The 11,178-nt window shown below is 35.3% G+C and overlaps 1 protein-coding gene across 1 annotated transcript; it reads right to left on the bottom strand.

The window, feature by feature from the left end:
- Positions 1–4,110: 4,110 nt before the first annotated feature.
- On the bottom strand, positions 4,111–4,800 carry LOC113337533 (dehydration-responsive element-binding protein 1A-like). The gene has a single exon (XM_026583196.1). It carries the CDS (start codon positions 4,798–4,800, stop codon positions 4,111–4,113), a length of 690 nt encoding a protein of 229 aa, XP_026438981.1.
- Positions 4,801–11,178: the final 6,378 nt, after the last annotated feature.

An 11,178-nucleotide genomic window follows, 5' to 3' on the forward strand; every position in this document is an offset into this window, starting at 1 on the left:
TGGTAAACCCGCAAGGTTTTACTTTGACCGCCAACGGCTAAATTTCCAACGACTCGATTTTTTTTTCTCACCCTATAAATTTTATTCTTCCTATCTCCAAATTCATATCTTCTTCTTTCATTCTAAAACTCTTAACCTTTATCACTCTGTAGAAATGTCTACTAGAATTCGTGGTCCCAAGTTTACTAAAGAAGATGATATATAACTATGTGCAAAGCATATTTTTCATAGCGTAATCGTTGGTATAGGCTATCAAAACAGTTCTTTTTGGGATAACATTTTTACAATGTTCGTCTCACTGACGGGGAACCTGAGAAACCGAGATGCTCGTCGATTGTATGCTCGTTTCAATTTATTAGGCTTGTAGTCAAGCCATTTCTTGCTCTGGTAAGGAAAATTGATCGAGAAAAGTTCATCGGTGTAACTAAAGTTGAAGTGATCCAAACAACTCTTGATAATTTGGAAGAAGCTCACGGTAAACCTTTTCTTTACGAAGCATGTTTCAACATTCTTAAAGATGGTCATCTCAAGCACATCTTTACTGCACTTGAATGCCTCTCCCGGTCTTTACAATGGAAGAAGATGTTACTCTTGTTCGATGTTGGTTACATCATATGATGAAACCAATGAACAATGACTATTTATGGGAAGGAGTATTGGAACATTTTGTAATGTCGCGAAATAAAACCATAAGAAACAGTAAGAGCCTAGAACTATGATTTTCATTCATCACTATTGATGTCAAACATTATACAGAAATTTTGTGCATGTTTCATCGTCGCAATTCTTGATTATCCAACAAAGAACTGGTGAGTATCTTGCGTTTGTCCTTACTGATCAACTGCGTCATAAATATCTAAACTTGTTGTTTATCTGTTTTACAGGAAACCATCGCTCAGACCAAGTTTACCGAAGAAACTGGAAGAGAGTTTAAGCATTTTGAATGTTATGAACTCTATAGAGATAATGTCGCTGGATTTGATGTAGTTTGATGTTATTGTTTTCGTTTAATAAAATGTAGTTTGATGTTATATGCAAGTTTAAAATGTAATAAATATTCTTAATCTGAAGTGGAAATCTATCTTAAAATTTAAATATTTTCAATCATTGATATTACTGTGAATTCTTTTACAAGATATAAACTCAGACAATAATAAAAGTCAAGGACAAGCTTTGGCCTCCTGTTTATCTTCATTTGACGTATCTTCTATTCAACTCGCTTTTTGACAGTTTCGCATTTGTTTTTGATTTTTGTTGTTGTTAACTTTCAATACTGGAGCTCTTCCCTGCCTTTTAGCGGAACATTTTCTTGGAGCAACTTCAAAAACTTGCACTTCCCTTGTACAATTTTCAATCTACTTAAAACATCCACATATCTTACGAACATCAGCTTCAAGTTTTGCATCGCAAAAAAGTGTGATCGCCTTTTCAGCGAATTCACCAATGATAAAACTAAAAAATTGAAATAGATTTAGAAGAAAAAATTCAAGAGAAGTGAATTCTGGTGTGAGTGAATTGTTTGAAGATGGTGGTAATTTATAGAGGTAAATTTGAAAAAAAAAATGGCAGTTTTTTAAATTTGAAAAACTAGCCGTTGACGGTTGTGCATCACACGCCAGCGTGTTTAAATAGACCGATCGTTTTTCTTAAACCATGCACCAACGTTTTTATTTGACACGCGCGTTTGATGATTAGCCGCCCACTTGTTTTCCCACATAGCATGTATTTGGCCATCCATCCGGCTCGACAACAGTTTTCATTCATAGGAATTGCCGCAAGCTGTTGTTTCTAGGAGCAATTAGAAGTTCCATAGATTTTTTCAATAAGAAGCCCACATGTGTTACTTACTTGCGTAGAGTTATTTTTTCACTCTCACAGTCCAGACCCATAAGTGTCCGCACGAGGAAAGGGTACCCACAAGGCCACAAGCACAAGGTGAAAGTAAGTTTCACAGAGACACTGATTTTATATTTTTCTTGAATTCTCTTTCACTACTAAGTGACGTTTGATACATTTTTAGCCTTGAAAAGCTTTTTTTTTTTTTTTTTTTTTTTTTTGGAAGAGAACTTTTTATTGATTCTAACAACTTACACCAGAAAGATACAAAACTAGTACCAAACAAACACAAACACAAACAGACTTGCTCAAACTAGAGCACAAACAACAGGAACCAGACCAACCTTAGATTTATATATTACAACAACAAACCACTAATCAACATCAGCTAAGGCATTAATCCTCCTCTGAACAACTTCCTTCAAGGCTATACCGAAATGTTTGGAAACAGAGTGACAACTAATGCCTAAAAAATCGCCATCTAATCGTACCATTTAAGCCGACGGAAGAAAGTTTTTAGTTTTTTCTTAGCACGTAAACTCTTAGGACGTTAGGCGCATCACGAATATCTCATTTACATGAACATGCAATTTTTAAAGTCGAAACAAACATAAAACATCGATTTAACAGTTGTTGATGATTCGCATAAAACACCGATGTAACCGTTGTTGATGATTCTGCAGATAACAGTCGAAAGTGGTTTGGCATTAGACAATTTGGAAGCACTATATTTTTATTTTTTAATTAGTAACTTAAGAATTTGATGTTGACAACTTTAAATTTGGATCACTCATATCATCACGCAATGACTTTCTCACTGTACCACGGTGACATCAACCAGTTCATTAATTTTTTTATATATATTTTCTATTTTGTCGGATGCCAGGTGGTTATGCTTGTCTATATCATTTTACAATAAAACCATTGTTTGCCACAGAAGGAAAAGAAACATCAACATAAAAAAACAAAAACAAAAAAATTAACCTCACAAACGATTTGAGACCACAAGTCCTTAATAACTACAAAGATTCCAACAGATCCCGCAAGCGGCATCCAACACAGCTACAGAGGAGGAAACCAGGCAGCCGACGGATTGGCCAATCACGCGGCAGATGGAAGTCAAACAGGAAACTCGTCAACCAAAATATGGGGCCAGGCAATCCCATCTTTTATTTCTCAAATCTTATTTTCAGACTCAGTGGGTACACATACTCACGACAAATTATAAACTAATTTCAATTAATAAATTACATGCTTCAAAAAAAAGTCCTTAATAATAACATATGGGAAGCGTGGAGCTCTGATCGTCTCTCAAATAATATCTATTGAACATAAACTAAAAGAAATTATTATCAACAATAAAACTAAAAAAAAATAAAAAAGATAAAACTTTAGTCAATTCATAAAAGAGGGAATATTCGAATACATAAGGGAGAAGAACAACAAATATATCTATAAAGATGACCAATTATGACGACAAAGATTACTGACGAGATTTATTTTTATCCATAATAAGTATATGAGAGTAATTCATGTTGTCCAAAAAGAAACCTCGTTATAGTGAATCAAGTAGCATCCCTTCTGCCACGCTGGCAACAATTGACCAATATGTTAGACAAGGACTTTTTGTTCAAACTTCAAAACATTGCTTTCCAACAAAAGCAACTTCTTGTAGGGTATCACGGAGCTTCCTTCTGCCATGTTGGCAATTAAAAGACGGCATATTTAGTAACATATCTTAATTATCCGAAAACTAGATATTTGTAATAACATATCTTAATTTATCCGAAAACTAGATATTTGTAATAAACATATCTTAATTAATTGTAAAACTGTGGATCACAATGCTTCCAGTATCTCAACAACTCTAACTGGAACAACTTTAACAAAAGTGATGCGGCATATAATTAATTAATTATGCTATTAGAGATAAAACGATTCACTGCAGCTAAAAAAATCCACAACATAGTGCCTCTTTTGTCTTTAGTTGGAATTTTTTGAAAGTGCATGACAAATTTGGAAAATAAAGTAGTATCATTGATTGGCCAATTTTGGCAAAGGAATATAAAACAAGAAAAACAATATCTACAAAAAATATCTCCCAAAAATCTAGTTTCCTGATAATGATCGATGAACAAATCACTATGTATGGAGATTAAAATATCTTTCTCCATAGACAAATGAATAAAAGAATAAGAAAAAGAAAATGGTTGGAGGATTAAATATCAAATAAAACTACATTTAATCCCATCCACGAGAAATTATCACTGTGAATTAGTAGTCGCTCCATAAACTGCTCTCCACGTTGCTCTCCACGTCGTCGTCGTAATAGTAACCCTCTTGTGGTGGATCAAGTAACATCCCTTCCGCCATGCTGGCAATCAGGGCTGGCATGTAATACAACGCTTCTTCGTCGAAAAACGTTGCTGAAACTTCTTCGGCTATTTCAACCGTCTGTTTGGTTGATTTAACGGATTTAGATGATTTTTTTGCAACGGAAGAAGGTTTCTTAGAATTAGGGAATGGAAATGCCCGGACGGCTTCGGAAGCAGCCAATTGAATATCTTTAGCAGATGATGACTTAGCGCGAGGTAACAACCACAATGAATCTTCGAAATTTAACGGAGCCGATTTTCCTCGCAGAGCTATTGCAGCAACATCATAAGCTCTAGCTGCAATTTCAGCACTAGAATGTGTACCAAGCCAAATTCTTGATTTACTGTTGGGTTCTCTAACTTCACAAACCCATTTATCATTTTTCCTTGCTCTTACTCCTCTGTAAATTGGATGTCTAGTTTCCTTGAACTTCTTTCTTCCTGATGTTTTCTTATGTGACCCTAATTGTGTTAGTGACGATGACGATGATGATGAAGTACAATCTGTTTCTGAGCTAAAGAAATCTGTACTGTATGATGAGGATGAAGGTGATGAAAGCGAACACCCGAAAGAGTCCTCAAAAATCATTGCAGTAATTGAATGAGTGCTAATTTTGTTTAAAGGAAGAAGTTTAGAGTAGACTGTGTTTAGTTCAGTTTGAAATTGGAAGGCAAAGAGAGTTGGGTTTGAAAGAAGAAAGACGATCTGTTTGGTATTTATAGATTTGGGGATAAAAAAGGAAAGTGCTGAGTCCACCAAAAAGCACACGTTAAGAATACAGGTGTGTATCTGCAGCCTGTATCTGCAACCAGACGATCTGTCTGGTTGTATCTGCAGCCTGAGTTTCAGAAAATTTCTCTTAAGCAGTTCATGATCAATTGGAAGACGGTGGTTTTCGAACCACCATGAGAAAATCACCTCGCATATATTTATGTGTTTATTGTTGTCGTTTTCTTTTGGTTGCTTGATTTTTTTTTTTCCAGGTGGATTCCTTGTCCTACCTTGGTCGGTGACTAATTCCTTGTATTTGTATTCTTTGGTGGCTTAAGTCTCAAAAAATAATTTATTTACCGATCAAAAAAAAAAAAAAGAATACAGGTGTGTAAGAAGACACTTGAGTGGGTGAGTGTGCAAAATAGTGAGTTATCTTAGTAAGAGGTTTACACCCCATGAAATTTGACACGTTTGATTCGGGAATTTGTTGTGTCATCAAAAATGACCAATAGACATTTGGAGAAAGATGCTGTGTGTCAGCTTAAAAAACCAAAACTTCAATGTCTTATTTTCCTAGTGTATATTTATTTGGAATTTTATAGAGGCTTGACTAGTCGCCAGAGTCTAGTAATGGAACCATAGTGCCGTAATGTCGTAACTGCTAATACTTATACAATGATTTTACATGCATTGACGCCCAAATAACAAATAAACAGGAAAACATCGCGTGGAGAAAATCAAAGGTAGGATATCAATGACTCTACAATTTGGATTTGGATGGGTAAAGCAAATCTCATTTCTTCTCCCACATGGATTTTACGCCGAAACTTTTTCTGGTGATAGATTCGTTTTCGATACTCATATGGGCCTAAACTGCATCACGGTATAATAACCACTCCTTGTATGCCAATTAATCTTAATATGGGTTTTGTTTCTTTGAGCAAATTTAATAATGGAATCCAAGCCATTTGAAGCTCAGAAAGAGTGTAGAGTCTTATCTTCAATGTCTTATTTTCCAAACCAAAAGTTCAATGTCTTATTTTCAATGTCTTATTTTCCTAGTGTATATTTATTTGGTATTTTATAAAAATAGGAAAATGTAGCTTATCTTTATAGCGGCTTGACTAGTCACTAGAGTCTAGTAACGGAAACCATAGTGCGGTAATATTGTAAAATTGCTAAAGTCTGTCGAAAGGGAATACTTATACAGTGATTTTACATTGACGCCCAAATAAACAGTGAAAAATCACGTCGAGAAAATTAAAAGCAGGATTGCATTTTAGCATTTGGATTTGGATTTGGAATGTACAAAAAATAGGTCTCATTTTTTCTCTTACGTATTTTTTCTTCGATTTTTTTCCCGATGACGGAATTATTTCAGTACTTATATGGGACTAAATTGCATCACAGTACAATAACTGCTCCATAAATGTCAATTAATCTCACTATAGGTTTTGTTTCTCAGAGCTAATCTAATGATGGAAGCCAAGCCATTGGAAGCTCGAAAATAGTGCAGATGCCAAGTCTAAAAACAAGTTTCATGATAGAAGAATTGCATCATCTAAGTTTCATGACACTTCAACACATGGATCACAGATTCTACAATCAGAAACTGAAAATCCAATTTAGAAACAAAATCAAACTTTTTGGGAGCTTGAATAGCGTGGGTTCTACAATCGTACTTGCTCTAATGGCTTCCAAGTAGGGATCATCCACAATTCCCAACTTGCTATAATAATTTACATTACCTCAAAGTGGGTGAAATGACCCATCCCTCTACCGATATTGTCCTCACTTACCCACTGCGGTCATCCTACAGTGTGGGGTTTTCAACGGCACCACTGCAGTCATTCAGAAGCAACTTCACGAGAGGTCATTCATCCCTGGATTACTCTTGCATGAGCACGCTTAAATGCAGAGTTTTTTTGCCAACTATGGAGTCAATTGTTCTGAAAAGGCCACGGTATTAGGAAAGGACAAACCATTACATGTATTCCATTCGGCAAACCCTACCTACCGAGTCGGCTTATTACAGTGGGTCCTACTTAATTGAATGGATGGCTAAAGAGTGAATGGATGGCTTCGCAAAAATAAAAAACACATAACAATAAGAAAGTAAAGATGTTTTTTTAAAAACACAATGAGTTTTCATAATTAGTAATGCTTTGATTTTTCTTTTTACTATGCATGATATACATGTGTGTTAGGGCGCTGCTCGGTTGATCCTAGTAGGCGTTGATATGTCAAGTCATGGGTTGAAATTTTGGTGTCAAAACTTACCCCTTAAATTACTTACAAAAGCTAACTATAATTGCAGTGGATACCAGATACACCCAACTTTTTCGTTCGGCAACATGTATGGACAAAACTTAATACAATAACAAGTACACCATTTGAATGATCCTTGACAATATGTATATAAACCTTATATCTATACTCAATCAGTATGTACATAGGCTTAGAGTCTGTGAACCTGATTGTTAAGAAGAGTACTTGGACGATCTCACAAATCAATATCCAAGATCAATCTAGTCGTATCCAAATAATCTAATCAGAATTCTGCCAAGTGATTAAACTTGTTATCTATCTTTCAAGATACGAATTCTACAAGAAACAATTCTCGCAATCGATTAATAATAAACAGACGTATCTACTTAGATTGAAGAAGTACAAACCTGTGTAAATCAAAATATAAAGATAAACAATATTATGCGGAAAATGAAAAACACAAGACACCAGAAATTTTGTTAACGAGGAAATTGCAATAGCATAAAAACCTCGGGACCTCGTCCAGAATGAACACCACATTGTTTTAAGCCGCTACAGACATTATCCTATTATAACACTTCAGACTAGAAGGTAGTTGAAACCGAATCCACCCTCAAAGAGATTTACTTACAGTCGTACTCCTTACGTCTCTTGAACCTCGTGAGGTTCTACGCACCAGATTCCCTTAGCTGGCGTCCTTTTTATCCTAAGAGTGGCTTCAGTCGAAACGAATACTTTTGATACCAATCTTCCTCTAACAAATATGCATATTTGATTTCCCTTTAGATCAAACATCGAGGTGTAGAAATATGTCTCCAATAGACAAAGCTAGCAAACCTCTAAAATCTGAAACTTACGGCTCCCGAAGAGCAACCTAGATTCTTAACCACCTCTCAAGAACAATCTTCTAAAGATCAACTAAAATCAGTCGTTAGATATCTATCTTGAGGAATCACAAAGTATGAGACGGAGAGAACTTTGTGATTACTATCTATCTTGCCTGTAAGAGATTACGAAAACCTCGATAACAAAAAAGAAAAATCAGGATTCACAAACTTTAAAGGTAAAGATGGTCGGACCTGGCTTCACGAATGCCCAAAGCGTAGTCTTTTAGTCGTAGACCCAATAATATTCCACAGAGGAAGCCTAGGTCAATAGAGGACGACCCTAGAATCATCTAGGACACAAAGTATCAAGGATTGATTTTCCTAGTTGAAAGAGGATCTTTAATTATAGTTTTCAAAGACGATGGTTAGCTTAGAATTCAAAGCTAAGATAACTTGAGAATCAAGCAAACACTTTAGGTCTTCACAATACAATATAAAAGTATACACATAGGTTCGGTTACTGAACCGTGTATAATGATTGTTCGGTTTGGAAAGTTAGCCAAAGAACTGAAAGTTATTTGATTTTCATTTAAACACCTATAAAATTAATCATGATACATAGGTGTTTAAGTGATCAATGAAGTATTAGAAGTGTTTAAGAGAGTTCTAGAAATGCAAAACATATTAAAATAATACTCCCTACGTCCTAGTTTAGATGCCTAAATTGAGGATTTTTTTTTCCTATAGAAGTGTTTAAGAGAGTTCTAGAAATGCAAAACATATTAAAATAATACACCCCTCCGTCCTAGTTTAGATGCCTAAATTGAGGATTTTTTTTTTGTCCTAAAATACTTGCTATATTTCATATTTTTCCACCTTTTATCCTTATATGCACCTATCTTAGAATCAGGTCATAACATCGAGAGTTGTGTATTTCAATTTTCTAGACACACTTTTAATACTTCTCTCTATATATTTCCTTTAATTTGAAAATTTTCCAAGTAAACAACAAAAACCAAGACATCTAATAAAAAATAGGAACTTTAAATACTAACCTGGGTAATTGTGGAAAAAAACTATTTTCCTTGTGTTTCTTAATCTTTGTGAAAAATCTTATTTAGGCATCTAAACTAGGACGGAGGGAGTAAGTCTTTAAGAATCTGCTAAACATTGTCGGGACGGTACAACGGTTCTCCAACCGTAGGGCTTGTTCACAAGTCAGGGTGCTACGGTTCGTGAACCGGGTTCGGCAACCCTACTAGACTACGGAACTCAGTTGACCAAAGTTCGAGAACTGGGTTTTCCAAGTGCTAACCTATTTATCCAACTTAAATTCAGTTCACCACGGTTCGCCAACCGGGATCATGAATTGTGTCCAACTGAACTTGCGGTATTCGAACTGGTTCGCCAAGCTTCCTGTATTTCTGCAACTCATATATCTATGGTTTGGGAACTGGTTCGCCAACCTACCCTAAGTAGAAATATTATCTAGTTCATAGTTATCTCTTATGATGTTTGAATCATTTCCAAGTGATATAATCATTTACATGGGAAATTTTCAATTGATTCACAAATTAACTCATAGAACTAATATTGTTAAGGACTGTTGAACATCTTATTTTCTAAATCATATTTCGAGATTTTTCACAAGGCAAGCTTGACTTGAAACTTATTTTTGTAATTCTACTGAAGTCATACTACATAGTATCATATATAATAATGGCATAGTGAGTAAAATAGAATGGTAAAGTGTTTAATACTTGATATAGAAGTTCTCCAAATATCTTCGTCGATCCCCAGTCTACTAGGGTGATCTTTGATACTCAACCACAATTCTAACCTAGTCCGAGACTTGACTTAGTAGACTAGAAATCAAGATATAGTTTTGATCACCTAACATTGACAACAATCTTGAGATAGCAAAACTTGTGGGTTCACTAGAAAAACTCACGCTAACAAATAGACATGGAACAAACTTGTATAAACGTTTTATATCCAATTAGTTTTCACACGTTTTGCTGGGATAAGAGCAGTTCTTATGGACTCAACAAACTTGTAGTTTTTTCATTTTGCTCCCTGTATGGACTCGACAAAAATGAAAAACGGATGGGAAAACCAACAAATTAAAGGATTTGTTGAGTGCGGAAATAAACTAAATGTGTTCTTGATGAAAACCCGTGCGACGACACCAAACATACTGGCGTGTGATCCAAAACAGCTGGCATGTGATCCAAAATCACTAGTTTTCCCTTCAAACGTCATAATCTGAAGTGAACCTACCAGCGTGTGATCCAAAACCACCAACAACTGAAAATATTTTTATCCAACGACTATAATTTTGATATCTATAAATACTTCTCATTTCAACTCCAAATATTTTCACTCACAAATCATCTACAAAAATTCCTTCCAGAGTTCGTGGTAATAGATTCACTCAACAAGAGGGTTTAGCTATTTGTAGAGCCTTTGTTTTTCACACAGAAGATGTTGTCGATAGGAATGTAGTCGAGTCGACGATGTGTTTCTAGGAGAAAGTTTATAGAATGTTCACCGCTGAAATGGGGAACATTTATGGGTGTGATTCTTACGGATTGTCGCATCGTTTTTAGTGTTATTGGTCGTCATGTGTCGGAATTCATAGTCGTACTAGTGCACAATCACAAAATAAACTCGACGATGAAGCTGTAAATGAAGTGGAACCGAGAACACTAGCGATGTGGGCAGTATCCCACGACGGACGTCCTTTCGACTTCCAAGTTTTTTCAACATTCTTAGGGTGCTCAACAGATTTAATCCCTACATCGCCCCCTAGGAATTCCACCACCCGACGAGAATTGACGTCGATGTAGTAGTTGTTTTAATCTAACGTATTTCCTTTATTCTCATGCACGATGTAGTTGTTTAATCCAATGTAGTATGTTTTTATTTATGATATTGAAGGTGCAATGTTTAATCCAACAAAGTTTTAAATTAGTTATGATATTATGGGGCAAATGTGAAGATATCCACATGTTTGGTTTAGATAATCATAATAACACAAAATAAACACCAAACTAAATAACATAATACCATATTGAATCGATTTGTCCTTCAACTTTAATCATCCCACTCCACCAAAAAACACCTAGGACAGTTCCATATGTGTCTTCTTCAGTAG

This window comes from Papaver somniferum, unplaced genomic scaffold (assembly GCF_003573695.1).
Source record: "Papaver somniferum cultivar HN1 unplaced genomic scaffold, ASM357369v1 unplaced-scaffold_160, whole genome shotgun sequence".
NCBI lineage: Eukaryota > Viridiplantae > Streptophyta > Magnoliopsida > Ranunculales > Papaveraceae > Papaver > Papaver somniferum.

Bases quoted from the DNA above. Each gene is read 5' to 3' on its own strand.
- LOC113337533 (XM_026583196.1), bottom strand. From the start codon at position 4,800: ATGATTTTTGAGGACTCTTTCGGGTGTTCGCTTTCATCACCTTCATCC.